Here is a 25,388-nt window from a genome sequence, read left to right as displayed (position 1 = left end):
AAGCCGTATCCCCTATATTTGGTGGAGAGATTTGAATGGGTAACTGTGAGTAGGTGACTTCAGCTGTTCTGATGGGAAGGGCACACAAGGGCCCTGTGACCTTGCCAGGAATAACAGGAATCTTCCACAGTAATAAAAACTCTTCAGTTTATGTCCCTTTTCTTATTTGATTACCTCTCCTCTGTGGGCCTCAGTTTCCTTGCTTGTAAAGTAAGTGGTTTAAATTTAATGGTTTCCTAGAGTCTCTTTCGCTCCGATAGTCCTGAATCTTTCTAGTGTTGGAAGAAGCTCTAATCTAGAACAATGCTCTAGAACAATATTGTCTAATCTTGGTCTTACAACACTCTAAGGTGTATCATTATGGCAAGGGCTATGGTGAATGTCTCAATACCAAATTGAAGGAAAATTTGTGCCCTATCCCGTAGCAGCTTGGGAAGATGAGTGTGTTGGGAAACTTGAAATGTGAAAACTGACCTGCCTGTTCGGAGTTCAAAGTACAAGGGCAGCTTGGTCCTTGGAGGCAGGCAGGAGCCTGAGTGCCAGTCTTAGTTCACTCACTGGTGAGTTCCTTGTGCTGTGTGAAGAATGTGTTATAAACTGTAAAATTCCTATACATCCAAGCATCAGTGTGTGATTAGGGTGACCTGGGAGAAGCAGTCAGCCTGGAAGTGAAGACTGACAGTCAGGTTTGTTAGCCATTCTGCAGCCAAACTGCATGATTGCACATATGAGAGAGACTGTCTGGATAACCCAACAGAAACTGGTGGCCAGAGGAACTAAGGTTAATCTGGAGTAAATAACCAGGTATACTCATTGGAGCACCTCCCAATTTATTTACTATTGGACAACAGACCTAAGACACCCCTTGGCCCTGATCTCTAACTTTTGTCCTCATTTGGACAGCACAGTGTCTGCTTGTTAGTTTATGTTTTGAAATGTGAAAGTCCAAATAAAAAAAGGAAAAACTACCAGGATAGTTTTCTGTAGTTTCTTTCTGTAGAATTGAGATAATTGGTTTCTTTCCCTTTCCTTCTACATTTTTACATTAATATTGTCTGTATTACTATTTAGAATCCAAACTAAATGTTGGTCTGTCAAAATTGGACAAAAATGAAGTCAAGTGAGGGAATGCAGGATTAGGGTGAGAACAGGCAGAATGAGAAATTCAGGGAATGAGTCCTTTTATTACGTAATTTGTGGTATATGTAGTTGATGGGCTATTAACCAGTATTTCTCAACACTAGTCAATTAAATCTGAATCTTAGGGGGGTAGTGGCCAAGTATTAGTAGCTTCCAAAGTTCCCAAGGTGATCCTCATGTTCAGCTACAGTTGAGGACCACCTAGTTTTAAAAAAAGGGTTCTGCCGACTTTGTTCATTTTGTCCCTCATTCTCATCACCTGCTCTGTGCTGACCTCTTCCTACACTGCTATCTGCCCCCGCCATGATTTCTGCAGCTCACCTGCCCCACTGGCCCCTGCTTGGCCCTCTGCTTCTTCAGCTTCAGCGGGCATCCCGAGCACTGGGGGAATAGTTGTGTGGAGGGGTAAACTAAACCTGGCTTTACTTCCCTTGTCTTTCTGTCCTTTCTCCATGCTTCTGGCCAGCAATTTCTGGGGCACTCTGAAAACTTATGAGGGAAAGCTTGCTGGCCACTGAGGTTGGTGGCATAATACTTAACAAACATGTATTTGCTATGTGAAAGGCAGTGTTGTAAGAGCTTTGTAACTATTAACTCATTTTATCCCTGTAATAGCCCATTTTACATATGGGGAAACAGACAGAGATTAAGAATCTTGCCCCAGGTCTCACGGCTAGTAAGTAGTAGAACTAGGATTTGAACCCAGATAGAGTCTGTGCTCTGAACCACCATCCTATAATAGAGGGAGGGGAGCAGACGTGGAGCTGGGAAGAGTTTTGTCTTTGATTACATTTGTGGCCTGCTTGAATTTATGTTTGAGGATTTTTCTCAGGGTCTTACACTTGAATTATTATTATTAGTTTTTTAAACTATCTTTCCTTACTCTAACATTTACCTTCAGACCCACTTAAAAAACATTTTGTTTTTCTTCTTTCCTTAGGTGGTGTTTGGACTCTAGACCATGTGCCTAGGTAGAAGTTTTTCCTTTCTCTGCAGCTCTGCTCCCCTAGCAACGCTCGCCACACCCTTGTTTTGAGATCCTCTCTAAGGTATGATGTCTAGGCTGACCTGAGCTGGCCTTAAAAAGCCAAGAGTTTGGACATGAGATTTTTTTGTTCCCTGGATTTTGTTTTTTTTTTTTTTTTTTGATGATAAAATACATATATCAAAAGTTACCATTTTTAAGTGTGCAGCTCAGTGGCATTAAATACTTTCACGGTTGTGCAAGCATCACCACTGTCCATCTCTAGAACCTGACATCATCTCGTACTAAAACTCTGTACCTATTAAACAATAACTCCCCCTCTCTCTCCTGCTAACCCCTGGCAGCCACAATTCTCCTTCTTGTCTCTATGAATTTGCCTACTCTAGGGACCTCATATAAGTGGAATCATTCAATATTTGTCTGTTGTAGCATGTGTCAGAATTTCCTTTTTAAAGCTGAATGATATTCCATTGTATGTATATACCACATTTTGTTTATCCTTTCATCTGTTGACAGATACTTGGGTTACTTCTACCTTTGAGTGTTATGAATAATGCTGCCATGAACATGGGTGTACAAATATCTTGTGTCCCCCCGCTCTTAATTCTTTTGAGTATATACACCCAGAGGTGGAATTGCTGGATCATATGGTAATTCTGTTTAATGTTTTAAGGAACTGCCAACTGCTTTCTATAGCAGCTGCACCATTTTGCATTCCCACCAGTGATGCACAAGGAATCTGATTTCTCCACATCCTCATTGGCACTTGTTATTATTGGTTTTGTTTTTTGTTTTTTTGTTTTGTTTTTTTTGAGACAGAGTCTAGCTCTTTTGCCAGACTGGAGTGCAGTGACGTGATCTTGGCTCACTGCAACCTCCACCTCCTGGGTTCAAGTGATTCTCCTGCCTCAGCCTCCTGAGTAGCTGGGGCTACAGGTGCGTGCCACCACACCCAGCTAAATTTTATATTTTTAGTGGAGACGGAGTTTCATCATGTTGGCCAGGATGGTCTCCATCTCTTGACATGTGATCCGCCCACCTCAGCCTCCCAAAGTTTTGGGATTACAGGTGTGAGCCACCACGCCTGGCCTTGTTTTGTTTTTAAATAATAGCCATCCTGATGGGTGTGTGATCTTGGTGGTTACCTTAGTTGGACCCATAAAGTCTACTAGCAAAGGGGTGGGTCCCTATTGTGCTGAAATGTACAAATATAGAAAAACAATATGATAAACCTCTGTGTACTCACTCAGATTCAGTAGTTATCAATTCATGGTCTTTTGTTTTGTTTTGTTTTTAGTATTTTGTTTTTTTGAGACAGGGTCTCACTCTATCACCCAAGCTGGAGTGCAGTGGCGCGATCAAGGCTCACTGCAGCCTTTACCTCCTGGGCTCAAGCAATCCTCCCACCTCAGCCTCCCGAGTAGCTGTGACTACAGGCACATACCACCATGCCTGGCTACATGGTCAATCTTGTTTCATTTATGTATCTCCTCCTTGCTCTCTTCCTCTTGCCCTGTGTTATTTTGAGGCCAATTCCAAATGTCACACCATTTTATCTGTAAACGTTTCACTCTGTGAAGGCTCTTAATATTCCATTTGTCTGATTGTAGAAAGGCACATAGGGACATGTTATTCCGTATCATTCCCTTGGATCACCAGGGACATACAGTAGGCACATATAGAACACCTGGATATTGGATCTGTTGCCATGCTGGATTGTTGGTGAAGGGCTGCTTCGGCTGGGGCCCTACTTTTCTGCTGAAGGCTGGCTTCCCTCAGGTCTGGGCAGTTACGGTGAAAGAGTACACCCAGATATCTGTTGAGAGGGGAAGGAGAGAAGAGGGAGGAAGAGAGGCATGAGGGAGGGAGCAGGATCTGGAGAGTCAGGGGGCGGAGAGAGAGACAGAGACAGAGAGAGAGAGGACAGGGGAAGAGAAGAGAGGGAGAGAAAGTGTACCTTGAAGGAAGACATAGGGGGAGAGAGGATGAGAAAGAGAAGAGAGAGAGAGAGAGAGAGAGAGAGAGAGAGAGAGTGTGTGTGTGTGTGTGTGTGTATGTAAGAAAAGGGGAATAAGAACAGAACACTTGGAAGAGAAACTTTAGCACCTCTTTGACTCACCAGCTCCTAAACTTCTGTGTTGATCTAAGGCAACCATAGAGATGCCTCTAAGAGTAATAGCATGCTTTTTGTGTCCCTCTAGACCTGTCAGTTTAGGAAGCTTTGGAACTGTAGGTTGTCTATGGTAGATGAGACTGGTGGCACCCTCAAAACCACCAAAGAAAGAGTGAACCTGTGGAATGGCCACTTTCTGTTTTCTTTTTGTTTTTCAAGATGGAGTCTCATTCCGTAGCCCAAGCTGGAGTGCAGTGGCGTGATCTCGGCTAACTGCAGCCTTCGCCTCTGGGGCTCAAGTGATTGTCCTGCCTCAGCCTCCCAAGTAGCTGGTACTAGAGGTGTGCACCACCATACCCGGTTAATTTTTTTGTATCTTTCTTAGAGATCTTTTGTATTTTTAGTTTCACCATGTTGACCTGGGTGGTCTCAAACTCCTGAGCTCAGGTGATCCACCCGCCTCGGCCTCCCAAAGTGCTGAGATTATAGGTATGAGCCACCGTGCCCAGCCAACACTGTTTTCTAGGGTCCTTTGCATCGGGAGTTGAGGCTTGGTTCATAGCAGGTCTGAGGCTGCTGGCTTCTTGCTTAAATTTAGGGTCCCCTACTACCAAGAGACGATGCATTTACAAAGTTCACTGGGAGGAACACACCAGGATGGTGTGTGAACAAGAGGAGTCCTGTCCCCCTTTTTCTCAAATCTCTGGGTCCTGTTTCCTTCTAACAAAGTGTGGTGCCAGGTTATTGCTGAGATCTGTTTGCAAATAAGGAAATGTAAAGGGGGTACAGGTTACAAAGTATCAGTTTGTATCTAAATTGTCACCTCTGTGTAAACTGCAGTTGCTGCCAATGCCTAGTTTCTACTTGTCCCAGTCAGTTTTATTGTCTTGTATAATCCCAACTCCCTCCAGTTCTGTCTTTTTCTATCTTTTAAAAAAGATAGCACCTTTATCGAGATATAATTCACATGCCATACAATTTACCCATTTCAAGTGTACAATTCAATGGTATTTCAGTTTGTTCACAGAGTTGTATTTTCTTTTTTTAGATTTCTTTTCTTTTCTTTCTTTCTTTTTTTTGATAGGGTTTTGCTGTGTCACTTACCCTGGAGTGCAGTGGTGCAATCACAGCTCACTGCAGCCTCAACCTCCCAGGCTCAAGCAATCCTCCCACCTCAGCCTCTTGAGTAGCTGGGACTACAGACATGTGCCACCACTCCTAGCTAATTTTAATTTTAATTTTAATTTTTTTTGGTGGAGATGGGGTTTTGCCATGTTGCCCAGCTTGTATTGAACTCCTGGCCTTAAATGATCTACCTGCCTCAGCCTCTTGCTTGGGCTTACAGGCACGAGCCATAGTGCCTAGCCAGTATCTTCTTATCTTCTTTCCTTTGCTTTTCTTTCTTTCTTTCCTTTCTTTTCTTTTCTTTTCTTTCTTTTTTTGAGACAGTTGTGCTCTGTCGCCCAGGCTTGAGGCTGGAGTGCAGTGGCGCGATCCCAGCACACTATAACCTCTGCCTCCTGGGTTCAAGCGATTCTCCTGCCTTAGCCTCCTGAGTAGCTGGGATTACAGGCGTGCACCACCACACCTGGCTAATTTTTGTATTTTTAGTAGAGACAAGGTTTCATCATGTTAGCCAGGCTGGTCTCATACTCCTGACCTCAAGTGATCCACCTGCCTCAGTCTCCCAAAGTGCTGGGAGTACAGGTGTAAGCCACTGTGCCCAGCCTTTTGTGTCTTTTTTTCTTAAGACTCAGGCCCACCCTGTACCTACCTCTTCCCTATGGTTCTCAGAGCTAGCCTTTTCTTTCCTCTGGTGTCACACTGATCCCATCCTCAAAACAAATGACCTTATGGGACATCGGCCAATGGACACTCCCCACTGATAAAATATTTAATTTAATCAGCCATTACAGGGATCCAGGATTCATAGACAAGGGCACTTTAGGTAGACCCCTTCCCACTCGCGAAGTCCTGTGACCACTGAAGGTCTCTCTAAAATTTTAAGAAGTGAAACAAAAATTTACATATTTGCAAAATGTTTGATTCATAATAAACCCTCTTGGGAATCTGTGACTATCTTGAACAATCTTAACTCTGGACAAATGAGCTTGTCAAATTGTTCCTCCTCCTTTCTTTCTTTTTTTTTTTGGAACTGTTGCCCAGGCTAGAGTGCAATAGCATGATCTCAGCTCACTGCAACCTCCACTTCCTGGGTTCAAGCAATTCTTCTGCCTCAGCCTCCTGAGTAGCTGGGATTACAGGTGCACACTACCATGCTTGGCTAATTTTTGTATTTTTAGTAGAGATGGGGTTTCACCATGTTGGTCAGGCTGGTCTCGAACTCCTGACCTCAGATGATCAGCCCACCTCAGCCTCCCGAAGTGTTGGGAATATAGGCGTGAGCCACTGCACCTGGCTTGTTCCTCCTTTCTAATGGTGGATTACCTTCCTGTAAACACACTGGAATTTACAAAAAGACAATAAGGTAATGAACAATTATATAATATATGCTGGGTGGTGATAAGTGCTGGGAAGAAAATAAAGCAGTGTAAGGGGATAAAGATTGACGGTGGGGTTGGGGATTGGTATCTCATGTAGAATGGTCATGGAAGGCTCCTGACAAAGTGACATTGGATTAAAGGCCTGAAGAAGTGAGGAAGTGAGCCCACCGAGATCTGGTGGGAGAATGTTTCAAGCAGAGGGAATGGTGACTGCAGAGGCTCGGGATGGAGCATGACCAGCATGCCTGAAGAATGTAAGGAGGCCTTTGTGTGCCTGGACAGACTGGGTGAGAGAGAGGCATAGGAGACGGGGGCAGTGCCTTCATCCCGGCTGTGGAGGCTGTGGGAAAGATGGGATTTCACTCTGAGGGAGATGGGATGGTGTTGAAGGGTTTTGAAGAGAGTAGGGACATGATGTGATGTGTGCTTTAACATTTTAAAATTGTTCTCACTCATAGGTGGGAATTGAACATTGAGAACACTTGGACACAGTAAGGGGAACATTGCACACCGGGGCCTGTCGTGGGGTGGGGGGAGGGGGAGGGATAGCATTAGGAGATGTACCTAATGTAAATGACGAGTTAATGGGTGCAGCACACCAACATGGCACATGTATACATATATAACAAACCTGCCCGTTGTGCACATGTACCCTAGAACTTAACGTATATTAAAAAATTTGAAAACAAACTATCTTATTTTTCGAGATGGGATCTCACTGTATTGCCTAGGCTGGGGTGCAGTGGCTATCCTCAGGTGCATTCCTGGCTCACTGCAGCCTCAAATTCCTGGGCTCAAGTGATCCTCCTGCCTCAGCCTCCTGAGTAGCTGGTACTACAGGCATGGACCACTGTGCCCAGTGGCAACGTACGTTTCAATAGCAATACTCTGGCTGCTGTGTTGGGAGTGACTAGTAGAGGCAAGGGTGGAAGCAAGGAGATCAATTGGCAGGCTTTTGTGGGAACACAGGAGAGAGATGATGGTAGAGGTAGTGAGAAATGGCTGGACTTGAATATATTTTGAAGGATGTGTTGACATGATATGCTTGTGGATTGGATGAAGGGTGTGAAAGAAAGAGGTTTAAGCCTAAGCAGCTGGAAGAATGGCATTTTCATTTACTGAAATGGGGAAGGCTGTAGGAGGAAATCAAGAGCTAGATTTTAGACATAGTAGATCTGAGGTGCCTATTAGATATCCAAGTACAGATCCAAATCTAGAAATAATAATTTAGTGAGTGTCTACTGAGGGGCTTATAAAATAGCAGGAAAGAGAACACTTTACTGAAATGTTCAGTAAACTACAGTAAAGGTAGAAAATTATGATGTGAGGAAGAATAAATAGAGCAAAAGGGAGAGTGAGGTGACTTCTGTGGGAATTCTGTGCGCTTGATGAGCCTCAGTGGTGCCCAAAGATGTTTCCAGTGGATTATGTATATGTAGGTGCTCAAGAGCAGGGTCTGGGCCTTCAGCTTTGTGCCTTCAGTGCCAGTCCTAAGTCTTAGCATTTGGTGACGGTTCCCCTCTCTGAGCCTCAGTTCTCCATGTTTAAAAAATGAAGAGTTTGGACTAGACCAGTGCACTAGAATCACCTGGGAAGCTTTAAAAAAAAAACCCCAAAAGCAGGGATCCATCCTAGACCTATTGAATCAGAATTTTCATGGTGGAGCCTGTGTATCTGTATTTTTAAGTCATTCCCCATGTTACTCTTTTGCAGTCTGTCCACCAGCAGCCTTCAGACAGGCATTTGGAAGCCCCTGGACCAGATAATTTCTAAGGGCCCCTTCGGCTTTAACATCTTGTGAGTCTTGTTAGAATGTTTGCAATATAATTCTGTCCTTGCAATCTTCAGTTGGCGTGGAAAAGGCATGGCAGGGGGAGAGGAGAAGCTGCCTCTGGGCGAAGGACACCTTGCACAGGGCAAGCAGGGGCAGGTACATCAGTCAGGGGGTTGAAGAGACATCCAGGAATGGCTCTGGGAGCAGTGGGAGCAGTGACAACTCACCTGCCATGGGGAGCCAGGTGTGTTAGGTCACGGAAATAGAGGAGAAAGACATGACCCCAACACAGGAGTCGCTCACATACTGATGGCAAAGACTGACGAGCAAACGAATGATTCCAACCCCCTGTGAGAAGTGCTGCCACAGAGGAAGAGAGGCCTGGGTGTCAGGAGAAAAGTGGAGCAGGAGGAGGGCAGAGGACTGGAGTTGCAGTACTCAGAGAAGGCATCAGAAGGGAACTCTGGAGCCGAAGCTTGGGGATGAGGAGTTCTTAGGCAGGTTTGTGTTTGGGGCCCTGGTGGGTTGGGGTATCAGGTATTCTTCTCTAGTCAGGGGGATAGCTCAAACCCTGGCACAGAGGCATGAGAGAGTGTGAGATAACCACCACTGGGGTCAGAATGAAAGGTATCCTGACAAGTTGCTGGAGAGGGGCAGAGACCACATTGGAATGCATCCTCCATGTGAGGCTGAAGGGTTTGAGCTCCATCCCAAACACCATGGAGATTTTGAACAGGGTCATCTTGGTGATCAGATGTATGTTTCACAGCAAATTTTATGGCAATATGTACATTAGAGGGGCTACACTAAGTGGAGGAAAGACAAGTAAAAAAGGTGGGTTTTTTTTGCCTGAGCCCACTGGGACAGCTGTTTCTTATGTACTGCTGAGAATCTCTTTGGGCCATTTTTTGCTGCTGGCTTGAACAGCAGGTGCCTCATAAAATGAAACATTGGCCGTTGACTGACTCAGAACATCTGAGACTTGGAGTGACATAGACCTATAATCAGGCCTCAGATGTGTATTCAAGAGGCCAGTGAGATGTATATGCTATGGAGTCTGTTTGTCCACCTTAGCAGTTAATTTTTATATAGAAATCCGTAAGTTCTAGATTAATTTGCCCAGCCATTGCAGCCTGGCCTGCTCAAGGACTCAGAGATCTTTAAAGTTAGTTTAATTTTACATACTAAACCAATGCCTACCTAGGGTCTTCACGCAAGTAATTATTGATACCATAGGAGTGAAAGCCAATTCCATGTGGTCACAATTCCTTATTCTTTTAGCTATACCATTCCCAGTCTGGGGTTTTGTTCTGAGGCTCTTTTTTTCTGTTTCCTCTGATCCTACTGAAGTTTCACTGAGTTCCCTTCGCTGCCACCCATGAAAGCGGTGTCTCGATGATTAATGTTCCTGCTCGAGTTCAGGCAGAGGCTCTGCACATCTTGGGAGCAGCAGCTTACTCTTGAACTTGTTTGCTTGTTCTGACTTTCCCCTTGTCTGCTTCCATTCCTGGTACGACCTAGGGAGACCCTGTCTCTACAAAATTAAAAGATCTGGCCAGGCATGGTGGTGCATGCCTGCAACCCCAACTACTCAGGAGCCTGAGGCGGGAGGATCACTTGAGCCCAGGAGGTGGAGGCTGAAGTGAGCTATGATCACACCATTGCACTCTAGCCTGGGCGACAGAGTGAGACAAATAAATAAAAACTCTTAACAATTACAAGCAATAATGCAACACAGATGATACCAGTATTTAAGCCATCGTCAGTCATGTGGGGGAGCAGGGTTGAAAGTTCACCCACAGGTTGTAAAACATCCATCCATCCTTTCTTCCAGTCCTAATACAATGAACAATGGCAAATTCAAGAAAACTTGTGGGTTTTTTTTGTCTCACAGTTCAGTGTTCCTTAAATCATGCTGCCTTTCACTTTCGTTTTATAAATCTACAACATTTTATTTGCTTCCTTGTCTTATTAAACAGAATATATTGACTAGAGATCAAATTTTTCTTAATGCATTTTGGAGTGCCTCTGCCTCCTTAATGTCCTGTTACTGAACTTTTATTAATCTACTATTACTGAACTTAGCATTGCTGAAGTAAGAGATAACAAAGTTTAATGTTACTTGAAATTTGAAGGCTTTGTTGCAGAGGGGGAAAAAGCTCATGGGTTCAGTGTTAAGTCCTTGTTCTTAGTTCCTCGGAACCTTTTTTATTTTTAGATTTGAATATGTGAATGTTACTACATTTATATATTTTTGTACCTGTGATAATTCAGGATATTTTCTGACAATAGATAAAATCATCTTTTGTCTACATCTTTTATTTCTTTTTTAACAAGTCACCACCCACCAGGGGTTTAATTCTCCCAATAAAAAGGTCAGTTCAGAGAGGGGCCCTGCCTTGTCCCCATCCAGGGGTGAAGATCTACAGAGCACCCTGGGAATGTCCAAGCCCAGTACATATTTTATTTCAAACTTCAAAATACTGCCCTCTTCTCTCTAGTATTATGAGGTTTGATGAACAAACCTATAATTTAGTTATACTTTCCCCTTTCTCCTAAATTTTCATCTCTCCAGAAAAAAAAATAGAGCTCTAATTTTTAGGCTGTCATTAGAAAGCTGTTTCATTTACTTTATAACTTCAATCTCTGAGATTTCTCAGGACCTCTTCCAACTCTGGTATGTTTTTCTTGAGGTATAGGCAACCCAAACTGCACAGCACATGTAGCTACAGACACAGAGTGGTTTTGAATAAGGGCAGGATCACAAGTTCTAATTTGCTTACAGTGTTCTTTCTGATAATGCCCAGCATTTTCTGGACCTTTTGTGATCAAACATGCAATGTGGTATCTTAAGGGAACAGTCTAAGCTGATTGAACAGTGTAGCTTAAAATCCATTATTCTAAAAGTATAATTGGTATTGCTTTTCCCTGAATGTTCCTTCACATTTGCCTTCACTGATGGTCACTTGCTATAATTTTGCCTATTTATACAGCCTCATGAGAACCTGTCTTTTAATTTTGCGTTTTGATTAGGAACAGCTTTAAGGCCATTTGCAAACTTGAAGGTTTTACTTTATTGCTTCTACAAATATTTATTGAGTACCTAATGGGGAATCCAGTGATGAGTGAAATAGATAAGCCTCTTCCTTCATGAAACTTACATCCTAACATTCTTCTGCTAGATTATTGGGTCCCAAAGCATTTATATAATTATGAAGACTTCCTTTTTAAAATAAATTTTTCATGAGTCATTATTCGGTAGTGGTGTGTCTAATGGCTGGTCCTTGAGAACACATATGTGGATGTGAAGCTGGGTTCCCTTACGGGTTGGAAACCACCATTCTAGGTAATTTATGAAAGCGTAAAGCTCTAGTCCAAAACTAGTCAATGGGTTAAAAACTCTACTGGTTATATTTCCCCATGAATGAGAATTACATGAAGACATATATACGGATGCACACAGATAACATACCTTCACCCAAGTTTCATGGAAGTCAGTTGTTATTTTGTTCTGGTTTTGTTTTGTTTTTGTTTTTTTTTTTGGTGGGATCTTAGTATTTAAAGTCTGTAGAAATTTTGTCTACTAGTCTACTAGTTCTGCCATAATTATATATAATCATACTTTTTTTTTTTTTTCTTTGAGACAGAGTCCTCACTCTGTTGCTTAGGCTGGAGTGCAATAATGCCATCTCAGCTCACTGTAACCTCTGCCTCCCAGGTTCAAGCAATTCTCCTGCCCCTAGTTGAGATTACAGGTGTGTGCCACCATGCCCGGCTAGGTTTTGTATTTTTAGTAGAGACAGGATTTTGCCATGTTGGTCAGGCTGGTCTCGAACTCCTGACTTCAGGCGATCCACCCGCCTTGGCCTCCCAAAGTGCTGAGATTACAGGCATGAGCCACAGCGCCTAGCCACTGTTTTCTTTTTTTTTTCCTAAGATAGGGTCTCGTTCTGCCACCAGGGCTGGAGTGCGGTGGCGCAGTATTGGCTTACTGCAACCTCTGCCTCCCAGGTTCAAGTGATTCTCCTGCCTCAGCCTCCTAAGTAGCTGAGACTACAGGCATCTGCCACCATAGCTGGCTAATTTTTGTGTTTTTGGTAGAGACAGGGTTTCACCATGTTGGCCAGGCTGGTCTCGAGCTCCTGACCTCAAGGGATCCCCTGCCTCAACCTCCCAAAGTGCTGAATTACAGTCATGAGCCACCGTATCCAGCCAATCATACTGGGTTTTATTGTTGTTGTTTGAGACAGAGTCTCGCTCTGTTGCCCAGGCTGGAGTGCAGTGACGTGATCTTAGCTCATTGCAACCTCCACCTCCTGGATTCAAGAGGTTCTCCTGCATCAGCCTCCCAAGTAGCTGGGTTTACAGGTGCGTACCACCATTCCCAGCTAATTTTTGTATTTTTAGTAGAGGTGGGTTTCACTATGTTGGCCAGTCTGGTGTCCAACTGACCTCAGGTGATCTGCCCACCTCAGCCTCCCGAAGTGCTGGGATTACGGGCGTGAGCCACTGCGCCCAGCCGAATCATATTGTTTTTATACCCTCAAATAATTCCAACAGGGTGATTTGGCATGCTGAGGCCCTTTCAAAACTAAGATGCTCCTTACCCACATCTAGTTGATATGTTTACTTAAATGTTTGGTAAAATTTCCTGGGCAAACTAGTAGACCCTGTAATAAACAATAGGATTTATGTTCATCTTTAAAAAATATTTCCAGATATTCCCTAGGTAGAAACTTATTCTGAGAGAAGGTATAGTCGTCAGTCTGCCAGTCTTGGAGTTGTTCTTTACCCCCAAGGGGGCTGTTCATATTGTTGCAAATTCCATTATCTCACCTTTGAGTGAAATTTACTCCCAGCCTCCAAACCAGTGATCCTGCCTTGCCTCTTGACTAGGCCACTCTAGATCACTCAGTGAGCTCACCAGGTCTGGATCTATCTAGCTTGTTCAGTGAGACATGGGGTCTCACTATGTTGCCTAGGCTGGTCTTGAACTCCTAGGCTCAAGCCATCATCCCACCTTGGCCTCCCACCAAAGTGCTAAAAATAATGAAGTTACGTAAGTAATGCAATTTGAAACAAATAGTTTGAATAATTTTAAAATGAAGATAAACAAAAGAGAAAATAATTTTATCTGTTGAGATACTATTTTTTTTTTTTTTTTGAAACGGAGTCTAGCTCTGTCGCCCAGACTGGAGTGCAGTGGCACGATCTTGGCTCACTGCAACCTCCGCCTCTGGGTTCACGCCATTCTCCTGCCTCAGCCTCCTGAGTAGCTGGGACTACAGGCACCTGCCACCACATGCCCAGCTAATTTTTTTGTATTTCTAGTAGACACAGGGTTTCACCGTGTTAGCCAGGATGGTCTTGATCTCCTGACCTCGTGATCCGCCCACCTCGGCTTCCCAAAGTGCTGGGATTACAGGCATGAGCCACCACTCCCAGCCGAGATACTTTTAACATTTGGAATATTCTTGTAACCTAACTCCATTCTGGAGTATTTTTTCTAGTCTGTCCATTTGTCTTTCCTCTTTTAATTGTGTGCTCATCACCCTCACTCATTTTTCTAATGGGTTGCTTATCTTTTATTTATTGCTTTGTAAGGGCTTTTTGTTTTTGTTTTTGTTTTAAGGAGCGGAGAGTTTGATAGGCAAGAAGGAAGGGAGAAGACAGAAGGAGGACGCTCCCCTGTACAGAGACAAAGGGAGGGGGGGCTCCAGAGCCGAAAACGGAGGTCCCCACCGGCCACGGATACTGGTCAGGTATATATGCAGAGGCTGGAGGAGGCGGTGTTTGATTTGCATAGGGCTCAGAGGATTGGTTTGACTAGTCATGTCATTCACGTAGAGAAAAAGCTGGCCCTCCCACCCTAGTCTTTTAATATACAAATGCATGATGCCATGACGTTCTACACACGTGAGGATATGTGGGGGTGGCCATGTTGCCAGGAACTTGCAGGGAAAGGGCAAGAAGGCTGCGGGAATCTCCATGTTTGGGTGGACCCAGTTTCTAATGGCCGACTTGCATATCAAAGGTTGCTGGCCTGGCTCTAAGAGCCCGGGCTTTACAAGAAACTTTTCCAGAGATGCTTTAAAACTTCCCAGTGACCCCTTTTCCTACAACACTCCCCCACTGTGGAGATGCCACACTAACTCTGTTAGGGGGTTTTGGGCGACGACTCTTTCTGGCTACTTCCTGCTGAAAAGGGACGTCAAATGGGGAACAGCAGCTAGGGCTCCTCCTGGGGTTGATCTAAGAGTCCTCAGAAGATGGCGTGTCCATGTGTGGTTCAGTTTGTAGCACCATTTGGAGTTTGATTGCAGTCTGATGATTGAATTTCCTTTCCTGGCCCATGCACCAAAATGATACGGCTCTGATGAGTGGAGGAACACTAGGGTTCTTGGTCCTCATGCCGGTTTAGAGAAAACGACACAGACACGACGTGGAGTGGTTTTAAGGAGTGGAGCATTTAATAGGCAAGAAGGAAGGGAGAAGACAGAAGGAAGAAACTCCCTTGTACAGAGACAGATGGAGGGGGCTCCAAAGCCGAAAGAGGAGGTCCCCCTATGAGGGCTTTTTATGTCTTAGTTAAGATATCAAGGATAATTATATGTTGCAAATATTCCTTTTGATTTGTTGTTTGCCTTTTAACTTTGTGCTGGCAGGTTTTTGGTAAATAGAACTTTTTTATTGTTTTTTTCTTTACAGTTTCTTCTTTTGCTTTATAACAGGGTACATTTTGATTAATTTCTATTTAAAAACAATGTGATGCTTTAGAGCAAGGTTCAAGTAAATATAAACATGTAGGTGCACGGTAGAGTACCTTATTCACACTTATTGATTACTGCTGTTTTTGGTTTTTCTTACTGGGGCTAAATAGAAAACAGGATGTGATCTTTGGCTTTTAAAGGCTTTCAGCTTTGGCATTTAAAACATTTATTCTTCTTAAAAATAGAGAGAGTCTCACTGTGTTCCCCGGCTACTCTCAAACTCCTGGGCTCAAGTGATCCTCCTTCCTTGGCCTCCCAAAGTGCTAAGATTACAGGTGTGAGCTACTGTACCTGACCTAAAATCTCTGTAAAAGTTTTTTTTCTGCTGCTAATATTGAGCTCTCACACCATTTACTAGCTCTGATTTTCCAGCAAAAGATACTCACTTTACTTCTGACCATTCTCAGTCAATCCCTGAGACTTCTCTATGAGGAGAGCTTTACTTCTGATGTAATCTTTCTCTGCTTCAAGCCTCTGCAACTTCATATTAGATAATAGCAAACTCCCAGCTAATCCTTATACACGCAATCAACTTCTCCTCTTCTCCCACATGCTTTCTCCATCTCCTAAGTGAGAGCTGGGAAATCTGTTCTGCCCTTTCCCCTCAATCTTTTTTTTCGTAGACAGTTTTGTTTTGTTTTTTTGAGATGGAGTCTCGGTCTGTTGCCCAGGCTGGAGTGCAGTGGCAAGATCTCGACTCACTGCAACCTTCTCCTCCTGGGTTCAAGTGATTCTCCTGCTTCAGCCTCCCAGGTAGCTGGGACTACAGGCGTGTCCCAACTAATTTTTGTAGTTTTAGTAGAGACGAGATTTCACTGTGTTGGCCAGGCTGGTCTCGAACTCCTGACCTCAGGTGATCCACTTGCCTCGGCCTCCAAAAGTGCTGGGATTACAGGAGTGAGCCACTGTGCCTAGCCTTTCCTAGACATTTAAAAGAAAGAACAAAAAAGAAATAAAAAAGAAGCTTATAAAGCAAATATCATGCAGGTGTTTCCTTATAGTTATGATCACCCTGCATAGTAAGTCACTTGGTATTGAGTACCCACTGCTTTCAGTGACATCGGGTATGTTCCTCTTGTTTATGGGTTCCAACACCTCCTACTCCAAGAGACAAACATTTGTTCTGTTCAAAACTTTATATCTCATTCCAGTGGTGTATTCTGCCAACCCATGTTTAGATAATTGGTATTGCACTTTATTATTACCATAATTAGATATCTTCCCAATGGGAGGGAGTATAATTTTCATTTTCTGTGAGAACTCTTATGCAGGCAGATGTGTTTTGCTGGGAGTTGGGAGAGGGGCAAGAACCAAAGCTGGAAACCTGTTGATCCCATGGGGTGGTAAGAGATATACCTCTGCTATGCCACCTGCTGCCCTGTGGTTCTGAGTGGGTTTTTGTTGTTACTGTTGTTATTTTTCCCTTTAAAAATTATAAAAGCAGTCTATCAGCCCCCTAAAAAAGTTTTGAAAAACTAACCCAATAGTAATTCCACTACTCTGCACATAATCATTTTCATTTTTTTTTTAAATCTTGACTCAAATGCATGCATAATTTTACATTGTTATAGTCTGACAACATTTTTGTATTAGTCTTTTTAAACTTGACATTATAAGTAATTGTCCTTGTTGCTATATAGATTTCATAATGAGAATTTTTTAAAATTAATTAATTTATTTATTTATTTAGAGATGGAGTCTCACTCTGTCACCCAGGCTGGGGTGCAGTGGTGCGATCTTGACTCATGGCAACCTCTGCCTCCTGGGATCAAGTGATTCTCCTGCCTCAGCCTCCAGAGTAGCTGGGATTACAGGCGCCCACCACCACACCTGGCTAATTTTTGTATTTTTAGTAGAGACAGGGTTTCACCATGGTGGCCAGGCTGGTCTTGAACTCTTGACCTCAAGCTATCTGCCTGCCTCAGCCTTCCAAAATGCTGGGATTACAGGCAAGAGCCACCACGCCCGGCCCATAATGAGAATTTTTAATGACTGCATTACAGCCTATTAAGTTTTTTTTTTTTTTTTTTGGTCTTAAGACATTTAAATTCTTTTTGTGTGTGTCACTTTCTTTTGTGCTTTTTAAATAATGCTGTAACATATCATTTTTGCATATAGTTTTTGAGAATTTTTGTTCTTAGGATAAATTTCTAGAAGTGGGGTTCCTGGACCTAACGTTTGCCACTTTTCTGGTTCTGTGAAGCTACCATACTGCTTTCTAAAAGAATTGTGCCAGTCTGCATCCTGAAAGGTTTTCAACATAAATGTGACATAAGAAACACGTAAGCCAGTAAAGGCCCTGGAATGCTGAAGCAGATCCAGGTTTTAAAGGGACATGGTGAGGTTTTTCTTCTCCCTCCAGCAGGTTTGAGCCAGCCAGTTTCATGTTTCATCTTAAGTGTGAGTTTTATGAGAATTTCCTAATGGAAGGTCTCTCTAGGGCCTTGTGTTTCCCATGTTGCAGTAGTTCTGTAGCTCTGCTTCCCCAGATCATGAAGGAACCAGGTGCATGAAGTTAAAATAGAATTATTATCTTATTCTTTGTATATTAAGTCAAAATAGAATTTAGGCTTCCCCCAAATTGTCAACTGACCAATTTGATAACTGTTGGTACTTTGCAAGTCACCTTGCTCCTCAGGTTTAATGGAGGAGCATTTACCAACTGGTAACAGTTTTAGGGTGAAAAGGAATCAAGTGTGTCTGCTGAACAGAGAAAAAATACCTAGGGATGATGTAATTTTCTAGAGTTTATTAATAAGACAACACAAATAGCAAATCATTTTGGATTTGATTGAATTTATGCAGCAAAAACCCCCAAAGTTATATAAAGTTAGTGAGTAATTGCTAAGAGTAAATTAGCAGAAGAAGTTATAGCCAGGTTCTATGTATTAATCAGTAGTTTTCTAAAGGCTGGAAGTGCTGAGTGGCTTTTTGCTAGTGCACATGATCATGGAGGGATGAGGTTCCCTGAGAAGCTGGGGGAGTATGGTAGGAGCATATTCTTTGTGGCTTTGTAACTAGCTGTCAGTTTCCAGGTACTGAGGTTTAAGATCATCCAAGCAGGCTTGTCGCTACATCTCACTACTCTTTCCATCTCTGCCCCCACCTCTCCAGCATTTTAGAAACCTGTTGGGGTAAAACTGAGGTGGGTGGCTTCCTGTCATAGTATGTGGGGTTTTGCATGGGTGTCCTGGCTGTGTGTGCATTAGTTTGATGGGTGTGTAGTGAAGATGGTCCAGTGGGACCCTGGTAGTCACTGATTCTGTTCTCTGTTTCTGTTATAGCCCTTGCCAGCATCCAGCCATGGGGGATATGAAAACCCCAGATTTTGATGACCTTCTGGCTGCCTTTGACATCCCAGACCCCACCAGCCTTGATGCCAAGGAGGCCATCCAGACACCCAGTGAGGAGAATGAGAGTCCCCTCAAACCTCCAGGCATATGTATGGATGAAAGTGTGTCCTTATCTCACTCAGGATCAGCCCCTGATGTGCCGGCCGTGAGTGTCATTGTCAAGAACACCAGCCGCCAGGAGTCGTTTGAAGCAGAGAAGGACCACATTACTCCCAGTCTCCTACACAATGGATTCCGGGGCTCAGATCTGCCTCCAGATCCCCACAACTGTGGGAAATTTGATTCTACTTTTATGAATGGAGACAGTGCCAGGAGTTTCCCTGGCAAACTGGAGCCTCCCAAGTCAGAGCCATTACCCACCTTCAACCAGTTCAGTCCAATCTCCAGCCCAGAACCTGAGGATCCCATCAAAGATAACGGATTCGGGATAAAGCCCAAACACTCTGACAGTTATTTCCCACCCGCTCTTGGGTGCGGAGCTGCGGGGGGCCCAGTGCTGGAGGCTCTGGCTAAGTTTCCGGTTCCAGAGCTGCATATGTTTGATCATTTTTGTAAGAAAGAACCCAAGCCAGAACCCCTGCCTTTGGGGAGCCAGCAGGAACACGAGCGAGGTGGGCAGAACGCAGTGGAACCTCACAAGGATCCAGATGCCACTCAATTCTTTGGGGAAGCTTTGGAGTTCAACAGCCATCCTAGCAACAGTGTCGGAGAGTCCAAGGGGCTTGCCCGGGAGCTTGGTACCTGCTCATCAGTCCCCCCTAGGCAGCGTCTAAAGCCAGCTCATTCCAAGCTGTCCTCTTGTGTGGCAGCCTTGGTGGCCTTGCAGGCCAAAAGAGTGGCTAGTGTCACTAAGGAGGATCAGCCTGGCCACACAAAGGATCTCTCAGGGCCCGCTAAAGAGGGTTCTAAAGGTAGCCCCAAAATGCCCAAGTCACCAAAGAGTCCCCGGAGCCCTCTGGAGGCCACTAGAAAAAGTATCAAGCCATCAGACAGCCCTCGTAGCATCTGCAGTGATAGCAGCAGCAAAGGCTCACCGTCTGTGGCTGCCAGCTCCCCACCAGCAATTCCCAAAGTGAGAATCAAAACCATTAAGACATCATCAGGGGAAATCAAACGGACTGTCACAAGGATCCTGCCAGATCCTGATGATCCAAGTAAGTCCCCTGTTGGGTCACCTCTAGGGAGCGCCATTGCTGAGGCCCCAAGCGAGGTGCCAGGGGATGAGGTGCCTGTGGAAGAGCACTTTCCTGAGGCAGGCACAAATTCAGGGAGCCCCCAGGGGGCCAGGAAAGGGGACGAGAGCATGACAAAGGCCAGTGACTCTTCATCTCCCTGCTGCAGTTCTGGGCCTCAGGTCCCAAAGGGGGCTGCCCCAGGCTCACAGACAGGCAAGAAGCAACAGAGCACAGCACTGCAGGCATCCACCCTGGCCCCTGCCAACCTCCTGCCCAAAGCCGTGCACTTGGCCAACCTGAACCTCGTTCCCCACAGTGTTGCTGCATCAGTGACAGCCAAGTCCTCAGTGCAAAGACGGAGCCAGCCACAGCTTACACAAATGTCGGTGCCCCTGGTCCACCAGGTGAAAAAGGCTGCTCCACTGATTGTAGAGGTCTTCAACAAGGTCCTCCATAGCTCCAACCCCGTGCCCCTCTACGCGCCAAATCTCAGCCCGCCTGCGGACAGCAGGATCCACGTGCCGGCCAGTGGGTACTGCTGCCTGGAGTGTGGAGACGCATTTGCCTTAGAGAAGAGCCTGAGCCAGCACTATGGCCGGCGGAGCGTCCACATTGAGGTACTGTGCACACTGTGCTCCAAGACGCTGCTCTTCTTCAACAAGTGCAGCCTGCTCCGGCATGCCCGTGACCACAAGAGCAAGGGGCTCGTCATGCAGTGTTCCCAGCTGCTGGTGAAGCCCATCTCTGCAGACCAAATGTTCGTGTCGGCCCCTGTGAACTCCACGGCACCAGCAGCCCCAGCCCCTTCATCGTCTCCCAAACATGGCCTCACTTCGGGCAGTGCCAGTCCTCCTCCTCCAGCCTTGCCACTCTACCCAGACCCTGTGAGGCTCATCCGGTACTCAATCAAGTGTCTTGAATGTCACAAGCAGATGCGGGACTACATGGTCCTGGCTGCACATTTCCAGAGGACAACAGAGGAGACAGAGGGGCTGGTAAGCAGACCCTCACTGTTATGGGTATCGGGCCCCTGGCTCACACAGGTTCCATGACTGGGCATGGAGAGGAAAGCTCATTGATATGGGGGCAGTGATGGAATCTTATGAGTCTTAGAAGAGGACGTCTGCCTGAATATTTAGTGCTTGGTGTTTGTTGGAAAAGGTGTCCTGCCCATTACTGAGGTGAGACCCTAAATTAGCAAGTGTATTTATGGACATGTCCCATTTCCATTTAGCTTTCCCTCAAAGGGTCTGTCAAGGCCCAGTGTCAGGCCGGAGATAGGTCTTTACTGCATGATCTCCCTCTGGTCTCTGGCAGGTGTCAGCACAGTCTTAGCATGTGACCAAGGAACTTGGGGACAGAGATAGGTGAGTCACCGCCCCTGCACCTCAGTCTGTTCTAAGAACTTTGTCTTTTTTTTTTCGCTTGAGACGGAGTCTCGCTCTGTCGCCCAGGCTGGAGTGCACTGGTGGGATCTCAGCTCACTGCAACCTCTGCCTCTGGGATTCAAGAGATTCTTGTGCCTCAGCCTCCCCAAGTAGCTGGGACTACAGGCGTGCACCACCATGCCTAGCTAATGTTTATATTTTTGGTAGAGACAGGGTTTTACCATGTTGCCTAGGCTGTTCTTAAACTCCTGGCCTCAAGTGATCTGCCCACCTTGGCCTCCCAGAGTGCGGGGATTATAGGTGTGAGCCACTGTGCCCAGCCAAAGAACTGTGTCTTTAATAAGTTGTTCTGACCTGCAGTGACACAGCTGTTTTTGCAGTCCAGTGACATAGCTGTTTTTGCAGTCCTTTTGTGGAAACTGCAGTAGGGCCAATGGCAGGGCTGGGGTAGAAGGAAGGAGAGTGGACAGACATGTGGGGCCTGTGGCAGAGGTTTTTGGAGCCTCCTTCTTTCAACTGCATTCTCACCACTCCAGGAAAGCAACTGTGTTTATCTGCTTGTTTTGATTCTTGGTTATGCTTGATGAGATTCATTTAAAAAAAAAAAAAGGCCTTCTGCACTGAGAATACCCTTTGGCGCCTTCTGTGTCTGTGTTATGTGTTAGTGGTTTCCCTGAAGAAGGAGGCCTCCAGAAGGTGGTTCTCTTCATGACACAGCCAAACCCACCCCTCATGGTGCTTCCCTAAGCTGATGCTCCAGAGGCCTGGTGGGAGGAAAGCAAAATGCTCTTTTTGCTTCAGTTCAGCCAGGGGTCTGTGCATGTGTTGGTAGCTGATGAGCTTTGCATGTGTTCACCACTGTGCATGGGCTGGGGGTCTGTGCCAACCAGGGGATGCCTGCAGAAGGGAGTCTCACCTTTAGGAGTTCACAGTGGCCTAGCAAAGGCAGTGGTCACCACCCAAACAGCTACAATATGTGGCCGACTGAGTGGGGCTAAACCAAGGTTGTAAACCTGATTGCATAGAGTGCTTCAGAGGGACTAATTCATGGTGACTCCATGCATGAGGAAGATGCTGCGTGGAGGTGACATTTAAGTTGGGCTTGCAAGGATGAGTTTGGAGGAGTAGGAGGGGCAAGGGTGTTCTGAGTATAGGGAGCAAAGGAGTATGAGAGAGCAGAGTGGGTTTGAAGAAGAGGAAATTGTTATGCATGAGGCTGGTCTTGGGAATATTAGGGTAGAGGTCAGAGGTTGAGTTTGGTGGACCTGTAGGGCTTCTCTGGAGGACTCAGCCCCCGAAAAGGGCCAGAAGGTTCTATAGGATCCCACTATGGCTTCTCATCTTCCCTGCTCTGTTTCAGTTTGCGTTTTTCTTCTGATGCGTCAGATGGGGTATGGTCACTCTGGGTCTCTTCCCCTGGGGCTTCAGTGTTCTTGCTGCCCCAGCATGGTTGAGTTTGGCCAGGTTTATTTTATCTGAGTCAAGGGGCCATGAGGACCCTTGGCAGTGGAGATCTGATGCCTGGGCCTGGGAGTTTTTCACACTGGTCCTTACGTATCTTCTTTTTTCTTTCTTTCTTTTTTTTTTTTTTTTGGGTGAGACAGAGTCTTGCTTTGTCACCCAGGATGGAGTGCAGTGGTACGATCTTGGCCCACTGCAACCTCTGCCTCCTAGGTTCAAGTGATTCTCCTGCCTCAGCCTCCCGAGTAGCTGGGACTACAGGTGTGCGCCACCACGCCTGGCTAATTTTTGTATTTTTAGTAGAGATGGAGTTTTGCCATGTTTGCCCAGGCTGGTCTTGAACTTCTGACCTCAAGTGATCCACCTGCCTCGGCTCCCCAAAGTGGTGGGATTACAGGCATGAGCCATCACACCGGGCCTCCTTGTGCATCTTCTAAAATTCGAAGAAGCAGAGGTCTGGGTGTAGGATCCCAGGCTGGCATGGCATATTTCTCATCTTACATCCTCTCTGTGTCATTCTGCCCTAGTGGGAGCTGGAGAAGAGCACCAGCTGACAGGAAGGGAAGGAGTGCACAGAAGGCTATCAGGCCTCTCTCAGCTAGCTCCAAATCCCTCACAAAACCTCTTACCACTGGCTTCTGAGTCTCAGGGAAAGGGTGAACCCTGAGCTATGGGCTTAAAAACTAGGCTTGATGGCTGCTGGGCTTGAGTTTTCCACAGGACAGTACCTAGCTTCAGCCCACGTGTCCAGGGCAGGGGGTGGACAGATAGGTTGCGCTCGACACCACAGCAGGGACTGCGGGAACAGCATTGGTTTGAGCTTTCCATCTTCTTCCTGGGAGTCTGCCCTTGAATGGAGCATGCCTCCCTCTGCAGTGACGCAGGGAGTGACCCAGGGAGTCTTTCATCCTTCCTCTTGCTTTCCAAGCTACGTTGGTGGGGCAGGATGTCAGCCAGATGGATATTGTCATTCCACCCAACACAATTAGTAACAATCCCTTAATATTACCTACTATATGTTCATATTCAGATTTTTCCAGTTATGTCAAAAAATGTCTTTTTACAGTTGGGATTATTTTGAGTCAGGATCTGAACATGGGGCTACACATCACATTTGTTTATGTTTCATAAATAGCTCAATCTGGAACAGTACCTCTTCCCACTCCATCCTAGTAGACACCCTCTTTTCATGCCATTGACTTGTTGAAGAAACTGGGTCATGTGTTCTGAGCATTCTCCAGAACAATTCTGGGTTTAACTGATTGCTTCCTAAGTTTTCCAGAACTTTGAGTTTTGCTGATTACTTCCTCATGCAAGGAATTTTTTCCTCCATGTCCCATATTTTTTTCTGTAGACTAGAAGTTAGCAGTAAAGACTTGATTAGATTCAGGTCAGTTTTGATGGAGGGTGGGAGTGGAGGGTGCTGTGTTCTTCCTGTTTCATAACTTAAGGAGGCACAAAGTGCCTGATTGTCTCACTTTTAATGATGCTGAATTGATGAGAGTGAATTTAGGTGATAATATTCTGATCCCTTCAATGTAAAGCTCCCAACCTTTTACCTAATTATCCATCAGTAATCACTGTTTGAGTCTAATTTTATTGAGTTTCAAAGGATATTTTTCTAATTCTTTGTTTCTTTCGCATTTATTAGCTAGAGTTCTGTATAAAGTATCTTTTTTGCTTCCATGAGGGCTCTTTAGTTACTCTAAAATATAATTTATGTTGGAAAATGGGATAATTTGTTTCTTTTAATTAACAGTTCTCAGAGCTGTGAGTTGATACCCTGAAAATCTCAATTGGTGTTCTAAGAGTCCTTCTTCTATTGTTTTAAAATTGTGGTAAAATACATGTAACGTAAAATTTCCCATCACAATCATTTTGATGTGTACAGTTCCGTAGTGTTAATGTTAGGTGTATTCACATTGTTGTGAAACCAGTCTCCAGAACTCTTCATGTTGCAAAACTGAAACCCTGTATTCATTTTAAAAAAGAAACAAACAAACAAAAAAACAATTCCCCATTTATCTTCCTCCTCCTAAGCCCTGGCAACCACCCTTATGTTTTCTGTCTCTAGGAGTTTGACTATTCTAGGATCTCATACAAATGGAATCACACAGCATTTGTCTTTTTGTGACTGGCTTTTCCATTTAGCATGTCATGTCCTCAAGGTTCGTCTATGTTGTAGCATGTCACAATCTCCTTCTTTTTTGGCTGGGCGCAGTGGCTCATGCCTGTAAGCCCAGCACTTCCTGGGTGGATGAGGTGGGTGGATCATTTGAGGTCAGAAGTTCAAGATCAGCCTGGCCAACATGGTAAAACCCTGTCTCTATTAAAAATACAAAACAAAAAACAAAAAAAAACTGGAAAACTAAAAAACAAAAATCAGCCAGGCTGTAGTGGTGCATGCCTGTAATCCCAGCAACTCGGGAGGCTGAGGCAGGAGAATTGCTTGAGCCTGGGAGGTGGAGGCTGTGGTGAGCCAAGATCGTGCCCCTGCGCTTTAGTCTGGGTGACAGAGACCCTGTCTCAAAAAAAAAAAAAAAAAAAATTCCCTTCTTGTTTTAAGGCTGAATAATATTCCATTGTGTGTATATAACACATTTTGTTTTTCCTTTCATCCATTGATGAATACTTGAGTTATTTCCACATCTTAGCTATTGTGAACAATGTTGCTATGAACATGAGCATAAAAGTATCTATCTTTGAGACCTTGCTTTTAAGTCTT

General features: G+C 44.9%; 1 protein-coding gene across 1 annotated transcript in view; it reads left to right on the top strand.

Moving 5' to 3' along the window:
- The window catches only part of ZNF592 (zinc finger protein 592), a 56,851-nt gene that overhangs the window by 12,588 nt on the left and 18,875 nt on the right, over positions 1–25,388 (top strand). The window contains exons 2-4 of the mRNA XM_025392236.1: positions 2,081–2,189; positions 14,149–14,278; positions 18,571–20,809. Coding sequence (XP_025248021.1) covers positions 18,590–20,809 — 2,220 coding nt within the window. The 5' untranslated portion in view covers positions 2,081–2,189; positions 14,149–14,278; positions 18,571–18,589. The remainder of the gene's footprint in view (positions 1–2,080; positions 2,190–14,148; positions 14,279–18,570; positions 20,810–25,388) is intronic.

The sequence above is a fragment of the Theropithecus gelada genome, chromosome 7b, assembly GCF_003255815.1.
Source record: "Theropithecus gelada isolate Dixy chromosome 7b, Tgel_1.0, whole genome shotgun sequence".
In the NCBI taxonomy this organism is placed as follows: domain Eukaryota; kingdom Metazoa; phylum Chordata; class Mammalia; order Primates; family Cercopithecidae; genus Theropithecus; species Theropithecus gelada.
Note: the sequence above shows the minus strand (reverse complement) of the source record. Positions and strands in the feature narration are given on the sequence as shown.